The sequence below is a fragment of the Hippopotamus amphibius genome, chromosome 7 (assembly GCF_030028045.1).
Source record: "Hippopotamus amphibius kiboko isolate mHipAmp2 chromosome 7, mHipAmp2.hap2, whole genome shotgun sequence".
In the NCBI taxonomy this organism is placed as follows: Eukaryota; Metazoa; Chordata; class Mammalia; order Artiodactyla; family Hippopotamidae; genus Hippopotamus; species Hippopotamus amphibius.
In genome coordinates this window covers 95,779,980-95,798,847 of record NC_080192.1, presented here as the reverse complement: position 1 = coordinate 95,798,847, position 18,868 = coordinate 95,779,980, and the positions used below count along the sequence as shown (strand labels likewise).

General features: G+C 36.2%; 1 protein-coding gene across 1 annotated transcript in view; it reads right to left on the bottom strand.

Moving 5' to 3' along the window:
* The window catches only part of WDPCP (WD repeat containing planar cell polarity effector), a gene marked incomplete at its 3' end in the record, with an annotated part of 364,337 nt that overhangs the window by 225,605 nt on the left and 119,864 nt on the right, over window positions 1-18,868 (bottom strand). The window contains exons 9-10 of the mRNA XM_057743382.1: window positions 18,320-18,511; window positions 671-1,280 (exon numbers count right to left, since the gene is read on the bottom strand). Coding sequence (XP_057599365.1) covers window positions 671-1,280; window positions 18,320-18,511 — 802 coding nt within the window. The remainder of the gene's footprint in view (window positions 1-670; window positions 1,281-18,319; window positions 18,512-18,868) is intronic.

Below are 18,868 nucleotides of genomic sequence, written 5' to 3'. Positions count from 1 at the left end.
CTAAAGAATATCATATATTTCAGGACATAGCTGGTAATGCAAAACTATAAAAAGCAAATAAATCATAATAATAAAATTCTGCTTTATAGCTTCCTGGTTGAAATGGGATACATTAATACATAATTTTCCTAATATTGATAAATCCTTTTGAATATTTTTATCTAAAAGAAAAACAAAAAGTTATACAAATACCTTTAGCAAACTGTAACTAAACATTTCCTTTCTCTTTTTTAAAACACTTGCTTTACACATTTCCAACCTGGGAAGAAATGGACACTTATAATCTAAAATAATTTTAATAGAAAAAGTATTACATTCCTAAAACACAGAATTTTGTAATGGACATACTTTTAAAATATTCTCATATGTACTATTTTTTAAGGCTTTTTTTTAATAATTTTGGAAAGCATCAAATGTGGACAATTCAGGCTTTTTATTCATCACAATGGAAAATTAATGCAATTTCAAAATTTTTCAATATGTAATGTACCTTGCCACTTAGAAAATCATCCACAAAGCTTTCTTAAGGAAACCATAAGAAATGTTTCAAAGGCAAGCATATTGATGGGATGACAAACAGAAAATCTACATTCCAAGAATAGTTTTATTGTCTTAGTTATAATATCACCATCATAAAAAATTTGTTTACTCACCGACTTCCTTGACTTACCAAGTTTAAACAGAAGTACACCCAAAGGTCCTCTGTCAAACCTGAGGAAGAGGAGATCATAGATGTCCCCACTTTCAGGCTTCTTAGAAACAACCTGAGGAGCTATCCACTGCATTTGAACAAGACTGCTAGAAACATCAAAGAATTTTTTGAATTGCAGAGTCTCCCTAGGTGAGCGGTCTTCAGCCAAAAGCTGGATGTTAATAGGACAAAGAGCCATATCAAAAATTTGCAGCTCCCCTTGGTTACTGCCAACTAGCAGAATGGCACCACTTGGGTGGCAGCTTATTAATGAAGGCAGAAGTTCAGCCTGAGCTAAGAGAGTCACTCTACGGTGAGTTTCATAAAGAATTACTGAAGAATCTTCACAGCCCAGAATCAGTTTGTCTTCAGTAACATTCCTGCAACAGCTAATGGCCTTCGATCTTAGTGGTATTCTGGTGACTGATACACACTGGATTTTGTTTCGAACACATTCATAGATGCAGCTGTCAGCCATGGGCTCTTTGTCTACACTGACGGAGCACTCCACTGTCAATACCTGATAAGGCTGTTTGGTGCCAAAGCAAACATCTAGTGGATCCCATTCCGTGCGTACAGAACTCAGAACCTGTAAAAAATGTTATCAAGTACGTTTGTATAGACCTTCGTTTTTCTTCAGGTGTCACACAGCCCTACATGTTAATCTAGAATCCTACTGAATACCATCAACTATCACCTTAAATATCAACAACATATAAGCAGGTATGTGTATATCTCACATAGAACACACATATACATAAAGCACATATTTAGTACAGCAGAAATTAAACTATAAAATTTTAACTTAAACACTTTGCTTTAGAAAGTCTGTAAATGGTATAAAGACAAATATTCCCCAAAAATATAAAAACCAATAAAGTGAGCTTTTAGTAAAATAATATGGCTAGCAGAATATCTAAAAACATTAGAACCTTGATTTTTAAAAAGATAAAGGACGTTAACAATTTAGTTAACCTCCTTCCAACCCACTACCTCTCCCAATTCTGAAATTATTGGTAAATTACTTATCAGAAATATATTTCTAATTAGAAAGGCAGGGTAGGCAAAGGAAGAAACTTTAGAACCCTTTTAACAGTCCTGTGGAAATATTTTACTGTCAGAAAAGATATGAAGGGTTGTTAAGTAGATAAATGACCAACAGAAAGAAATAAGAAGGTAACACACTAGTTTCAAAATTAAAAAAACAAAAACAAAAAACCTGGTATTGAAAAGCATTTCTGGTGTAGAAAGGAAAGTCTACAAAGGAACACCTCAGCAGAAGAATAAAGAAAGAAAACAACAGGCCATTCACTTTATTCATATGAGGCCAAGAACCTGGAGAGTTGTATCAAAGATGATATTTTCTAACACGTTGTCGAAAACTTCAAAATTAGATTTAAAAACATTAAAAAGCACATTTCTACATGAGATAAAATTTCACAGAACTATGCATGTGCACTCACATGCACACACACACAAAGTACATGTAAAATCTGATGAAATCCAACTAAAGCCAATATCTGTGTTCCAGGATTTGACAATGTACTGCAGTGATGTAAGATACCATCATTGGGGCAAACTAAAGGAAAAAGTACTGGAAAGGAATTTGCTTTTAGCCATTTTGGCAATTATTTTAGCAGTTTCTTGAGAGTGAAACTTTTAAAATTGGTGTTTTTTTTGTTTTTGTTTTTTTAAAGCATATATAGCTATGTTACATAGTACTGACTTGGGGAGGGAACAGAGCTTGATGTGAATTTTTTAAACAAATCCATCCTACACACCATTACCTAACTAATCTTCCTAAACTAAATGTTTCTGCTGTCATTCCTCTGTTCAAACCCTTTAATAGCTACCCACCAACTAATGAATTAAATTTTTATTCCCCTGCCTGGTATGCAAACCACATAAGATCCATATACAACTCCTTCCCTCCTTCATACTCACTTTCCTGCTCTTGTTTTTCTTTTCTGTCTAATAAATGCTTGAGTATGAGCTATATGTCAGGCACTGGTCCTGGCACTGCTGGGGATACAGCAGTAAGTTCTCACCGTCAGAGAACATACACTCTAATGGCTGAAGACAAGGTAACAATTCACAAACAAACATACATAGGATGTTAGTGATCCTATATATGTACTTACTTCCTAAGTACTATGAAGAAAAATGAAGCAAAATAACAGGAAAGGGAAGGGGAGGCAATAGAAGTCAGGACAGGCCTCTCTGATAAAACTGACCTGAAAGAAGTGAAGGGTAAGCCTTGCAGCCATCTGAGAGAAGAGGGCTCCAGGCAGAGAAAACAAACATCCTAAGGTAGCACTCTTGGCCTGATGAAGGACCAATGGGAGACCAACATGGCTAGAGAAAAGGGAGCAAGGAAGAAAATAGCGGGGATTGGGGGAGGCGGAAGATTGTGAAGTGGCTTGCAAGCCATGATAGGGACTTTGCCTTTTCCTCTAAACAAGAGGAAAAGCCACAAGGGGGGGCCAAGATCTGACTTGCAAATTCTAGTGTTATCTCCTATGTCTCCCCTCATTACTCTACTCTGCGGTCAAACTAAAGCTGCATTTTCCCAGCTCTGTAACTTGTTAGGTTAAACAAGGAGGCCATTCAACTGATGAGGCCCTATGCCATGATGACCTATGTAAGCAAAACAAAACCTAAACCTGTAAATACCTCAGAGTTACAAAATCAAAATACTAAGGATAACCAATTACAACAGCCGATTAGGCTTTCAACTACAGTCAATCAAATAATTTCCTTTCTCTGCTTCTGCACTTTCTCTGTCAGTCTTCCCCTGCCTCATATCCGTAGAATGTTCCAAACCATTGCCCCACCGGAATCGATTTACTCAAACTCTGAAAAATTTTAATATGTTTCAGCTTATCTTTCAACAACTTCACTCATGTCCTTCACCTGAAATCCACACTCTTCATCCACACAGACTCAGTATTTCCTACCAACCATACTCACCCTTGAAGAATTAGACCAAATGCTATCTCAGTTTTTTAATGTATTGAAGTATATTTGGTTAACACTATTAGTGATTCAATCTTGTTACAGATTATACCCCACTTAAAGTTATCACAAAATAATGGCTGTATTTCCCTATCTCTTAACGCCCATCCCATTTTGCCCTTCCCCCTTCCCTCTTCCCACTGGTAACTAATAGTTTGTTCTCTGTATCTGTGAGTCTGCTGTTGTTTTATAATACTAATTTGTTTTGTTTAGTAAATTCCACATATAAGTGTTAATATAGAGTATTTGTCTTTCTCTGACTGACTTATTCCACTAAGTACACTATTCTCTAGGTCTATCTACATCATTGCAAATGGTTTCATTCTTTTCTATGGCTGAATAATATTCCATTGTTTTATATATATAAACAATAGTGTGTGTGTATATATACGTATGTGTATATATATATATATATATATATATATATATATACACACACACACACACACACACATACACCATAACGTGTTTATCCATTCATCTGTTGATGGACACTTAGGTAGCTTTCATGTCTTGGCTATTGTAAACAGTGCTGCTTTACACTGTTGTGTCAGTTTTTGAGGTACACCAAAGTGAATCAGTTGTATTTATATATATATCCCCAATACCCTCCCTTCTGAGACTCTTTCCACCCTCCCTATCCCAGCCACGTCATCACTCACCATCGAGTGGATCTCCCTTTCTTCTACAGCAACTTCCCACCAGCTATCTTTTTACAGTTGATAGTATATATAGGTCTATGCTACTCTCTCACTTTCTCCTAGCTTCCCCTTCACCCTCAGCCCCCCCAACCTCGTGTCCTCCAGTCCATTCTCTGTATCTGCATCCTTACTCTTGTCTTGTCACTGGGTTCATCAGTACCACTATTTCTTTTTTTTTTAAATTCCATATATATGAGTTAGCATACAATATTTGATTTTCTCTTTTTGGCTTACTTCATTCTGTATGACACACTCTAGGTCTATCCACCTCATTGCATATAGCTCCATCTCATTCCTTTTTATAGCTGAGTAATATTCCATTGTATAAATATGCCACATCTTCTTTGTCCATTCATTCGCTGATGGGCATTTAGGGTGCTTCCATGTCCCGGCTATTGTGAACAGTGCTGCAATGAACATCATGGTACATGTTTCTTTTTTGGATTATGGTTTTCTCTGGGTATACGCCCAGGAGTGGGATTACTGGATCATATGGTAGTTCTATTTGTAGTTTTTTAAGGAACCTCCAAACTGTTTTCCATAGTGGCTGTACCAACTTACATTCCCACCAACAGTGCAGGAGAGTTCCCTTTTCTCCACACCCTCTCCAACATTTGTGGTTTCCAGATTTTGTGATGATGGCCATTCTGACTGGTGTGAGGTGATACCTCATTGTGGCTTTGACTTGCATTTCTCTGATGATGAGTGATGTTGAGCATCTTTTCATGTGTTTGTTGGCCATCTGTATGTCTTCTTGAGAAATGTCTATTTAGGTCTTCTGCCCATTTGTGGATTGGGTGATTTGCTTTTTTGGTATTCAGCTGCAAGAGCTGCTTGTATATTTTGGAGATTAATCCTTTGTCCATTGCTGCGTTGGCAAGTATTTTCTCCCATTCTGTGGGTTGCCTTGTCTTGTCTTGTTTATGGTTTCTTTTGCTGTGCAAAAGCTTTTAAGTTTCTTTAGGTCCCATCTGTCTATTCTTGATTTTATTTCCATGATTCTAGGAGGTGGGTCCAAAAGGATCTTGCTTTGATGGATGTCATAGAGTGTTCTGCCTATGTTTTCCTCTAGGAGTTTTATACTGTCTGGCCTTACATAGATGGCTTTAATCCTTTTGGAGGTTATTTTTGTGTATGGTGTTAGAAAGTTTTCTAATTTCATTCTTTTACATGTTGCTGTCCAATCTTCCCAACACCACTTATTGAAGAGGCTATCTTGTTTCCACTGAATATTCTTGCCTCCTTTCTCAAAGATCAGGTACCCATATGTGCTTGGGCTTACTTCTAAGTTCTCTATTCTGTTCCATTGATCTTCCTTTCTATTCTTGTGCCAGTACCATACTGTCTTGATCACTGTGGCCTTGTAGTATAGTTTGAAGTCAGAAACCCTAATTCCACCAACTCCGTCTTTCCTTCTCAAGATTGCTTTGGCTATTCGGGGTCTTTTGCGTTTCCATACAAATCATAAGATTTCTTGTTCTAGTTCTATGAAAAATGCCATCGGTAATTTGATCAGGATTGCATTGCACCTGTAAATTGCTTTGGGTAGTATAGTCATTTTCACTATGTTGATTCTTCCAAGCCAAGAACACGGTTGGTCAGTCCATCTATTTGTGTCGTCTTTGCTTTCTTTCATCAGTGTCTTATACTTTTCTGCATACAGGTCTTTTGCCTCCTTAGGCAGGTTTATTCCTAGGTATTTCATCCTTTTTGTTGCAATGGTGAATGGGAGAGTTTCCTTAATTTCTCTTTCTGCTCTTCCGTTGTTAATGTATAGGAATGCAAGAGATTTCTGCACATGAATTTTGTATTCTGCTGCTTTAGTAAATTCATCAATTAGTGCTAGCAGTTTTCTGGTAGAGTCTTCAGGGTTTTCTATGCATAATATCATGTCATCTGCAAAGAGTGACAATTTTACTTCTTCTTTTCCAATCTGGATTCCTTTTATTTCTGTTTCTTCTCTGATTGCTGTGCCTAACACTTCCAAAACTATGTTGAATAAGAATGGTGAGAGTGGACACCCTGGTCCTGTTCCTGTTCTTAGAGGGAATGTTTTCAGGTTTTCACCATTTAGAACGATGCTGGCTGTTGGTTTCTCATATATGGCTTTTATTATGTTGAGGTAATTTCCTTCTATGCCCATTTTCTGGAGAGCTTTTATCATAAATGGATGTTGAATTTTGTCAAAAGCTTTTTCTGCATCTTTTGAGATGATCATATGCTTTTTATCCTTCAATTTGTTGAGATGATGTATCATGTTGACTGACTTGCTTATATTGAAGAATCCTTGCGTCCCAGGGATAAATGCCAATTGATCATGGTGTATGATCTTTTAAATGTGCTGTTGGATTCTGTTAGCTAGTATTCTGTTGAGGATTTTTGCATCTATATTCATCAGGGATACTGGTCTGTAGTTTTCTTTTTTTGTGACATCTTTGCCTGGTTTTGGTATCAGGGTGATGGTGGCCTCGTAGAATGAGTTTGGGAGTGTTCCGCCTTCTGCTATATTTTGCAAGAGTTTGAGAAGGATAGGTGTTAGCTCTTCTCGAAATGTTTGATAGAATTTGCCTGTGAAGCCACCTGGCCCTGGGCTTTTGTTTGTTGGGATATTTTTAATCACAGCCTCAATTTCCATATTTGTGATTGGTCTGTTCATAGTTTCTATTTCTTCCTGGTTCAGTCTTGGAAGATTGTAATTTTCTAAGAATGTATCCATTTCTTCTAGCTTATCCAATTTATTGGCATACAGTTGCTTGTGGTAGTCTCTCATGATCTTCCGTATTTCTGTGGTGTCCGTTGTCCCTTCTCCTTTTTCATTTCTAATTCTGTTGATTTGCATCTTCTCCCCTTTCTTCCTGATGAGTCTGGCTAATGGTTTATCAATTTTGTTTAGCTTCTCAAAGAACCAGTTTTTAGTTTCATTAATCTTTGCTACTGTTTCCTTCTTTTCTTTTTCATTTATTTCTGATCTGCTCTTCATGCTTTCTTTCCTTCTGCTCACTTTGGGGTTTCATTGTTCTTTCTCTAACTGTTTTAGGTGTGAGGTTAGGTTGTTTATTCGATATTTTTCTTGTTTTTTGAGGTAGGACTGTATTGTTATAAACTTCCCTCTTACGCCTGCTTTTGCTGCGTCCCATAGGTTTTGGGTTGTTGTGTTTTCATTGTCATTTGTTTCCAGATATTGTTTGATTTCCTCTTTGATTTCTTTAATGATTTCTTGGTTTTTTAATAGTGTATTGTTTAGTCTCCATATGTTTATATTTTTTACAGTTTTTTTTCTGTAATTGATATCTAGTCTCATGGCGATGTGGTCAGAGAAGATGCCTGATACGATTTCAATTTTCTTGAATTTACGGAGGTTTGATTTGTGACCCAAGATCTGATCTATCCTGGAAAATGTTCCGTGTGCACTTGAGAAGAAAGTGTATTCTGTAGTCTTTGGATGGAATGTCCTATAAATATCAATTAAGTCGAGATGGTCTAATGTGTCATTTAAAGCTTGTGTGTCCTAACTTATTTTCTGTTTGGATGATCTGTCCATTGGTGTAAGTGGGGTGTTCAAGTCTCCCACTATTATTGTGTTATTATCGATTTCCCCTTTTATGGCTGTTAGCATTTGCCTTATGTATTGAGGTGCTCCTATGTTGGGGGCATAGATATTTACAATTGGTATATGTTCTCCCTGGATGGATCCCTTGATCATTATGTAGTGTCCTTCCTTGTCTCTTGTCATAGTCTTTACTTTAAAGTCTAATTTGTCTGATAAGAGTATTGCTACTCCAGCTTTCTTTGGACTTCCATTTGCATGGAATATCTTTTTTCATCCCTTTACTTTCAGTTTATATGTATCCCTGGGTCTGAAGTGGGATTCTTGTAGGCAGCATATAGAAGGGTCTTGTTTTTGTATCCATTCAGCCAGTCTGTGTCTTTTGGTTGGAGCATTTAATCCATTTACAATTACGGTGATTACCGACATGTGTTCCTATTACCATTTTCTTAATTGTTTTGGGTTTGTTTTTGTAGACCTTTTCCTTCTCTTGTGTTTCCTACTTAGAAAAGTTCCTTTAGCAATTCTTGTAAGGCTGGCTTGGTGGTGCTCAATTCCTTAACTTGTGCTTGTCTGTAAAGCTTTTGATTTCTCTGTCAAATCTGAATGAGATTCTGGCTGGGTAAAGTATTCCTGGCTGTAGGTTTTTCTCTTTCAGGACTTTCAGTATATCCTGCCATTCCCTTCTGGCCTGCAGAGTTTCTGCAGAAAGATCAGCTATTATCCTTATGGGTTTTCCCCTATGTGTTATTTGTTGCTTTTCTCTTGCTGCTTTTAATATTTTTTCTTTGTGTTTAATTTTCATTAGTTTGATTAATATATGCCTCAGTGGATTTCTCCTTCAGTTTATTCTGTATGGGACTCTCTGAGCTTCTTGGACTTGGTTAATTATTTCTTTTCCCATTTGGGGGAAGTTTTCCACCATAACCTCTTCAAATATTTTCTCAGACCCTTTCGCTTTTTCTTCTTCTCCTGGGATGCCTATGATTCGAATGTTGGTGCACTTAATGTTATCACCAAGGTCTCTGAGACTGTCTTCCATTCTTTTCATTCTTTTTTCTCTTTCCTGCTCTGTGGCAGTTATTTCCCCCATTCTATCTTCCAACTCATTTATTCGTTCTTCTGCCTCAGTTATTCTGCTGTTTATACCATCTAGAGTATTTTTAATTTCAGTTATTTTGTTGTCCATTGCTGTCTGTTTGTTCTTTAGTTCTTCTGAGTCCTTAGTAACTGTTTCTTGTATTTTCTGTATTTTGTTATCGAGATTTTGTATCATTTTTACTATCATTACTGTGAATTCTTTTTCAGGCATTTTTCCTATTTCCTCTTCATTTATTTGGTCTTGTGGATTTTTTTCCTGCTCCTTTGCCTGCATGATGTTTCTTTGTTTTCTCATGGTAGTCCAAACTTCAGAGGTTGTTGTCCCGGTAATAAAGGGTTTTAAAGAAGACTGTCCAAGTCCCAGACTAATGGCAGAGTGTTGAGTGAAACAAATACTAAGTCAAGGAAACACATACATGTATAAGACACATAAATATTGAATCCAATAGAACATAAGGCACTAGAAAGACCTGACAGAAGAACCCCAGTATGCTATCAGACATTCAAAGAGAAAACCAACAGAAATTTAAAACCAAAACAGAAACAAAAGCAAAAACAAACAAACGAACGAACAAATAACACCACACACACACAAACACAAATCCAGAGAGATTTTGAAAGCTAGGATCAAATATAATAAAGAGCTAGAGTACCACCTGAAGAGTCTCAGAATGAAATCAGACAATTATACTTAGAACTAAGATAAAGACAAAAACTTAATAATAAATACCAAAGCAGTGTGTCATCTGGAGAATAAAGCAAGGAGACAGAGCAGACCGATAATATTGCTTATTAGTATATTAAGATAATTAAAGAAGGATAGAAGACAGGGCAACAGAAGAGCATAGTGTGACTGGAAATATGAAGATAAAAAGAAAGAAATAGAAATGTATAAAAGATAGAGATGAAAAGAAGGTAGGAGAGATACAGTCAGCACTGGAAAAAACTTAGCTAGAAATAGAAATATATAAAAAGGCTACAAATACAAATAGAATAAAAAATGGAATAAAAAATGTTATAAAACTTGTAGATCCCTTAGGACTAAGATCATAACTGATAAAAAATAAAAATAAATTAAAAAAAAAAAAACTAGAACTGACCCCAGGTTGGACCAGTTCAATAGAATCAATACTAATATTTCTGTTTCCTTGGGGTCTCAGCTGTAAGTGTCCTTCTACCCGCCTTAGGTTTTCTGTATTATTCTGCGACCAGCAGAGCTTCCTTTTTTGTTCGTCTGTAAGCGCTGGTGTGTGGGGGGAGAGAGGGTACAATAGTGGTTCCTTCCCCTGGGAGTGAGTTAGCAGTGGTGCCCTGCTTGGGACACGGCGGTTCACTCAGGTTTGGCAGTGCCTGTTGCAGAAGGGTGCCGGTGGCGCAGGTATAAACAGAATGTCTCCAGAGCTGGGCCACTCTGCAGGCTTTTGGCTCTAGGCTGCAGGCACTCTAAGCCAGCCCTGCCCGGGGGCCTTTATTATCCCTGAGTGCTCTAGCTTGGCCCACAGGGGTCCTTCCTCTGTCCATCACAGGCACCTAGAGAGAGGCTACACCCGCGGCTCCTCCCCCCACTTGTGAATCAGCAGTATCCAGCTGCCACTATAGTCTCTCACCTCTCTCCGGTAGGCACTCCTCACTGCGGACCTCTTCCTTCCTGTCCCCTCAGTCCATCTCCCCACCGCCAACAATGTTTCTCACCCTGAACCAGCTCTCTGGTTCCCATGCTCCCGCTCCCAGACCCCCTGTTCAGCTGTGAATCGACATCTCAGTTCAGGCACGCTGAGCCATGGTGCAGACCCTCTGTGTGTTTCTCACTCCCTCCCGTCTGCCACAGCTCAGCCACTTCACCCTCTTTGAACAGTCACAAATGCCTCCCTACTGGTTATGTAGGGGTCTTTGCAGTCCTTTCTGGTGTCCAAGGTCATCTGCTGGTGTTCAGCTGGTTCTCTGTGGGAATTATTGCGTCTTTTGTTGTATTCCTAATGCATCTGTGGAGAGGGATGCATTCCACGTCCTTCTACTTCACTACCATCTTTTTTCATCCTTTTTTTTTTTTTTATTGGTTTCCTTTGCCGTGCAAAAGCTTTTAAGTTTAATTAGGTGCTATTTGTTTATTTTTGTTTTTATTTCAAGTACTCTAGGAGACAGATCCAAAATATTGCTGCAATTTATGTCAAAGAGAGTTCTGCCTACATTTTTCTCTAGGAGTTTTATAGTATTTGGTCTTACATGTAGGTCTTTAATCCATTTTATTTTATTCTTGTATATGGTATTAGAGAATGTTCCAATTTCATTATTTTACATGTACCTGTCCAATTTGCCCAGCACCACTTATTGAAGAGATTCTCTTTTCTCTATCGTATATTCTTGCCTCCTTTATCATAGGTTAGGTGATGATAGGTGGGTGGACTTATCTTTGGACTTCCTATCCTGTTCCATTGACCTATATTTCTATTTTTGTGCCAGCACCATACTGTCTTGATTACTGTAGTTTTGTAGTATAGTTGAAGTCAGGGAGCCTGATTCCTCCCAGCTCCATTTTTCTTTCTCAAGATTGCTTTGGCCGTTTGTGATATTTTGTATTTCCATACAAATTGCTGAAATTTTTTGTTCTAAGTCTGTGGAATATGCTATTGGTAATTTGATACGGATTGTGTTGAATCTGTAGATTTCTTTAGGTACTACAGTCATTCTGACAATATTGACTCTTCCAATGCAAGAACACGATATATCTCTCCATATGTTTGTGTCATATTTGATTTCTTTCATCAGTTTTCTGCAAACAGGTCTTTTGCCTTCTTAGGTAGGTTTATTCCTAGGTATTTTAGTCTTTCTCTTGCAATGGTAAATGTGATTGCTTCCTTAAGTTCTCTTTCTGATCTTTTGTTGTTAGTGTATAGGAGTGCAAGAGATTTCTGTGTATTAATTTTGTACCCTGCAACTTTACAGAATTCACTTATGAGCTCTAGTGGTTTTCTGGTAGCATCTTTAGGATTTTCTACATCTAATATCATGTCATCTGCAAACAGCGACAGTTGTACATCTTTTCCAATTTGGATTTCTTTTATTTCTTTTTCTTCTCTGATTGTCATGGCTAGGACTTCCAAAACTATGTTGAATAAAAGTGGCAAGAGTGGGCATCCTTGTCTTGTTCTTGATCTTAGAAGGAATGCTTTCATATTTTCACCATTGAGTATTATGTTAGCTGTGCATTTGTCATATATGGCGTTTATTATGCTGAGGTATGTTCCCTCCATACCCACTCTCTGAAGAGTTTTTATCGTAAGCGGATGTTCAATTTTATGAAAAGCTTTTCCTGCAGTTTCTGAGATGATCATATGGTTTTTATTCTTCAATTTGTTAATGTAGTGTATCACACTGATTGATTTGAGAATACTGAAAAATCCTTGCATCCCTGGGATATATCCCACTTGATCAAGGTGTATGACCCTTTTAATGTATTGCTGGATTCAGTTTGCTAGTGTTTTTTTTTGAGGATATTTGCATCTATGTTCATCAGTGATATTTGCCTGTAAGTTTTTTCATTATATCTTTGGTTTCAGTATCAGGGTGATGGTGGCCTCAAAGAATGAGTTAGGAAGTGTTCCATCCTTTGCAATATTTTAGAATAGTTTCAGAAGGATAGGTGTTAACTCTTCTCTAAATGTTTGGTAGAATTCACGTATGAAGCCATCTGGTCCTGGACTTTTATTTGTTGAAAGTTTTAAAATTACTGATTCAATTTCAGAACTCGTAACTGGTCTGTTCATATTTTCTATTTCTTCCCGGTTCAGTCTTGGCAGATTATACCTTTCTAAGAATTTGTCCATTTCTTCTAGGTTGTACCAGTTTATTGGTGTGTAGTTGCTCATAGTAGTCTCTTATGATCCTTTATGTTTCTGTGGTGTCTGTTGTAACTTCTCCTTTTTCATTTCTGATTTTATTGATTTAGACCCTCTCTCTTTTTTCTGATGAGTCTGGCTAAAAGTTGATCGGTTTTCATATCTTTTTTAGTCCCTATTTCATTTATTTCTCCCCAGATGTTTATGATTTCTTTTCTTCTACTAAATTTGGGTTTTGTTTGTTCTTCTTTCTCTAGCTGCTTTAGGCGTAGGGTGAGGTTGTTTAACTTGAGTTCTTTCTGGTTTCCTGAGGTAAGCTGGTATCACCATAAATTTCCCTCTTAGAACTGCTTTTGCTGCATCCCATAGATTTTAGATTACCATGTTTTCTTCTTCATTTTTTGATTTACTCTTTGATTTCTTCAGTGATCCAGAAACCAGACCTTATTGAAGAAATTGATAATTCCAGGTTTGCAGCAGGAAATGTACAAGGTAGACATGGACCATATTGTTACACCAGATAGAGGGAAGCTACCCAAGACTACTAAGGTCATGACAAGAAGAGGAGCGAACTTGAGGAGGCTCTCATTGCCCTAAGTTAAAAATCTGAGCTTCCAAAAGGATAACAATTACAATCTATGAAACCCATTAAGTCAACTATGTTTAAATCCATGAATTAATAATGCTATTTAAAAAATAAAAACTAATCAGTTACCTTCAGGGAGTGACAGGGAACCAACTAAATCTTGAAAACTAGTAAATTAAAGAAACAGATGCTTATCCTGATTATATTATGTTAATCCAGCCACTGGGAAAATAAGTAGGAGATAGGTAGAAGTGTCTTACTATAAAAGTATCCCAATTAATAAAAAAATAATATGATTAGATATCACCATTTTGCAACCATCATGAATTAATGGATCTAGGCACTGAGCATCAATAGTTGCTAAAATCAAAGGAGACAACAAAAAGTGAGAAAGAGAACCTGACATTATGTACCTTCTGATTAAAAAACACTCCTTTGCACATAGTCGTGCCAAAACTGACTACAAACTTGCAAAATATTCAAAAGACAAAGAAACATGTTGAACCACACCATGATGATGGGAACAACAAAATCCACACTGTGGGACACTGCAATTTCAACAGATAAATTTTAATGGGAAAAAAAAAAGGATAGAGTGGGAACTTGTAGATTAAAAGAGATTTAAAAGACATGTTTTAACATGTTTTAAATAGATAATATTAAACTATACTTTTGTGAGATGTACATTTAGATAATAAAAACTATATGAGAAAATGTGTAGAAGTCACAATAGAGGTTACTTTGGGGGACCAGGAAAGGGTTGAGATCAAAACAGAGTATGTGGCACTATTTCTGGTACCCAGCAAAGTTCTATTTCTTGACCTGAGTGTGGTTCCAGGGCTGTTTCCTTAGTAAAAGCTCATTAAATTATCTCTGTAGTTTTCCTTAGTGTGCTTTATAATGAAGAGATTAAAAAACAAATTCATCCCTAAAATAGAAAATCTTGGTTATCTGATTGAAAACTAACACAGTACATACATTTCTTTGGAAGAGATGTCTCTTAAATATTTTGGCTTTTCAGTTGAATGCATTTATAATGCTTTCTGAATGATTCTTTTTACTGTATTAAAAGTTGGCCACATTTTGACCTTCCCATCAGTTGGCTGCTCCTCTAAATGATTGCAAAATTAGCTTTTAGTTTTTATGGGAAAAAAGTTATCTTTGTGAGCTTGTATTTCCCTAGCCCTGACAACAGGTTTTAAGGTTTAATGGCTCTGCTTATGTTTTTTATTAATTTGTTTAAACAAATTCAAGTGACCTTTTCTGAGTAAGATAACCTGAAATTACTGCCATATTCAGAAAGCATTATCAAATCCATACAGCTGAAAAGCTAAAATATCTGCTCAAATACAAAGGTAAGAGAAGAGTAAGTTGTGTTGTCATCACATTTTTGACAAAGCTAATGAGTTAAATAGTTCTAGGATGATGGTAATCACTTTTTCCAAAAGTGAGTATAAAGAGTATGAGGAATTTAAATCAGAATGACTACCATGATAATCCATACAAACACCATTAAAAACTATTTTTAAATAAATTTTACTGATAAAAAATTTCTTTTTCTTCATACTATTGTATATTTTTCAAAACAACTTTTTCCCCTAGACTACATAAATCTCTCTGTTCTATGCTTCTAATTAAGACATATACTGTTGTTTAGAGCTCTGCAGTGTGAAATTAGAGACCAGCAGTTTTCTAATAACCATAAAATAAATTAAAAAATGTTCCTCCTCTGAAAGACAGATAATTCAGTCACAGAGAGCTTACTTCTATGTTTCCTTTGTTTCCTTTTTTTTTAGCTGCTTGGTAAGCCAATTTTCTACTTAGAATCTACTGTTAAAACTCTCATTTGGTTCAGTATGTGGGCTTTATCCTTTCCATGGTCTGTTATGCAAAAAAGATGGCTTTAAAATTTTTTTTTAGTTTGCTGTAAAGCAGTGGTTCTCAACTTGGAGGCATATGAGAATCACCTAGGGAACCTGTAAAAGAATACAGATGCCTCCTTCCCCTCTGGAGATTCTGATGTAACTGGTCTGGGTGGGCCCTTTTGTAAAAGCTCTGCAGGTGACTGTGATGTGTTGCCAAAGCTATGAAGCACTACTCTAGGATCTTGCCACTGTCCAAATAAAAGCTTACTATCTTTTCTGATTGAACTTGGATGGGAAATGATTTTTTTTAAGTTCTATCATTTAATAGATGCAAAGATTAAATTTCTTCTCTACCAGGCTGCTACTTTTTTAGTCTGAATTTTAGGGTTTAAGAGTATATCGTATCTCTTATTCTGAGGATTAGCTCAAGAAGTCTATTGGTCGCTAGTGAAAAAATATTTAAAGGCATACGCCTGAATATTACTTTTATAGACTAGTGGTTTTAGTTCATGATATCCTAAAAAATGTGCTACAATTCAGAGTTAAAGATTATGTCTTCACACACACAAGAAGAAACAATTATTTCCCCAGAAAGTTCTTCCAAAAGACATTCACCTTTTGCATACAGAAATTCACAAAAGGTTCTGATAAAGAAATCTTTACAAATTCTTCCAACAATTTAATTTTGATAGACTGAATGGAAAGGCCAAATCCAAGACAAAAGCTACTTGATCAAAAAAATGAATTATATATCTTCATATATGATGATCAAAAAATTAGCTATGCGATCAGTGGTGAGTAATTAAAAATCAGGTGCAAATATCATATACAACTTTATGAAAATCTAGTCAAATGCTTAAATAAAATGGATAATTTTCCAAAGATACAAATTAAGGAAAATGACTCAAGAAAAAAATAGAATTCCTGAAAGATGAACAACCCTTGAAAAATGGAATCAGTTATAAAAAATCTACCTTCCTTGAAAGACAGGATACCTAGGCACTTTTATATGAGTTTTAGCAAACATTCAAGTATCATATAATTCCTTTTTTACTGGTTCAGAGAGGAAAAAAGAGAAAAGCTAGTCAAATCACTCCATAGGGCTAGTACAACTTTGATATGAAACTTAGAAAGGATAGTAAAAAAAAAAAAAAAAAAAAGATAGTGAACTAACCTTAAGCAAATTGTAAATTCTCTTTAAAGTTCCCCCCTTATTATCTCTCTAGGTAGAAACAATCATTCCCCACTAGCTCCTCTGTAGTTTACAGATACTCTATCCATAGCACTATTTAACACTTCAGTGCATTCACACATTTTCATATTTGTCTTTCATTGGTAGATACTAAGATTCTTACAGGCAGGGATAGTTTTGTATTCATATTCCCTGGCATGAAATACAGTGCTTACTCCATGGTCATGCTCAAAAGTTGATGAATGATGTGAAAAGAGAGAGGGAAGGGCCTTTCAGGTGGAAATACCAGTAATTTGTACAAGCAGGGGGTGGGAAATAAAGAAGCAGTGAGTAAAACATTTGGCTAAAGCATAGATTTATATAAAGAAATAACATTGGAAAGGTAGGTCAGGGACCAGTCAAGGGGAGCTTTTCAGTGCTGAGGCTAAGCTTAGTTTCAAAATCTACTAAGGGCATTTGAACAGGCAATGGCTAAATCACATCTGTGCTTCAGAATCCAACTGAGCACTTTTCTGAGCTGCCCAAGACCTTGCTGGTTTAAATCCATCATTTTAAAAATTAGAAGACTACAGTCAGAGAGGGTAGGTGATCTACCCAAGGCCAAAGATCATAGTATTAGTTAAAAGCAGGCAGAAGCTTATAGGAAGTAAATTTGATTAAAGTCACACAGTATATGGTCCAACCAACAGGCAAACTGAGGTTTATCCAACTCCAAAGTCCATAACCTAGATGACGCCAGGAGAGGAGGTACTTAGACCGTACATAACACTTTTCAAACAATCCTAATTTCAGGTAATAAACTCATTTCAAACAAAGGTAATTTGTGTAATGTAAAACTAAAGCCTGATTTATATTATTTTTACTTTTATTATAAGACAGAACATTTAAGAGAATTGTAGTTGGCTTTATTATATTGTCATTTTAATTGTCTTTTATTCAGCTTCTGGACCCAAGACCAATAAAATGGTGGGCATGAACAGGAAGTGAAATAGGAATAAAGCACTTCTTTATCCTCACAAAATCCACACCTGAAGCATTATAAGTGGTCTTAATTACTACAACAAAGCTGAAAAAGTTCCAGAAAAAGGTAAAATAATTAATTAGAAAGGACTCTTCAGTCTTAAAAGATAGTCTGTAAGCTTATAAAACCAGAAGAGGTAGGTAGGGATAGAGAAAACTTGCAGTTATTCATTATATTTCAGAATACTAATTCTGAAAAATACTTCTTAAAGCCTAAAAAAGATAACAGACTTAGAGAAAATACAAGAACATGCTATTTTACCCAGGCAAAAACGTTAAAAAAAACAGGTTGGAGGAGGTTGCTTTTTTTTTTTTTTTAAGTTACATTACAGTAGTGACAGTACTAACGCTGATAATGACAAGAATCACAAAAGTAACTGAGAGTTTAGTATGTGCAGCTATGGCTCTTACCGCATGCATTAACTCATTTACCGTCATTAACTTTATTTTTCAAATAATGAAACCACAGCACATAGAGGTTAGTAATCTGCTCAAGGACAGAGAGCTAAGTAAACGCAGAGCTAGGATTTGAACCCCAAACCTTGTGCTATTAATCACTGTGCTATTCAAGGAAGTCCTGAAACTGTGTATCCTCCAAATGTGATACTTTAAAGGATCCCATTTCATATCTAATTTTCTTCATTGAATACTTGGAAAAATAAATTATAGGTCTTAAAAAGCATTCACACTTATTTCAGAATAGGAAACTAATAATCTTATTTTATTTTCTCTTCAATAAAATGTATGTATTTGCTTTAGATTTACCTCCAGTCTTCCTTGAGCGTAACTCAGGAGCAGCAGATTGGCTCTGTCCTTCTCAGAAGAAATGGGAGCCCAAGGCCAAACATCATCACTGACCAGTGGCCACCAGCAAACAACTATATCTTGAAAACAATTGATAGCTAGACGACGCTGTGTTGTCCTGTTTACTGGGCCAGGGATTTCATAATAGGAAATCTAATGGTTTAAAAAAAAAAAAAAAAAAGCAGACAAGGATCATCTTTAAAATGCAAAATCCTCAAAGTATTGCAAAAATTAAAGTATCTGTAAGTGTAGATAAATGCAAGTAAATATGCATGTTAAACATGCGCTTAAGGAGGTGTCAGAATTTACCAAATTCTTTTGACACATATATAAAAAAGACATATGTTCAAAATTCTCCCCATTTTTAGCAGAGGAAAGGAAAAGGAGAAATGTGAGTGAGGGAGGAATTGGCCGTAGCAATCCCCAATCAATACCAAAATGTACAGTCATGGTTGCTTGAAAGCATCGACCTACACATAGGATTTAAGACCAGCTATAGTAAATGACAAG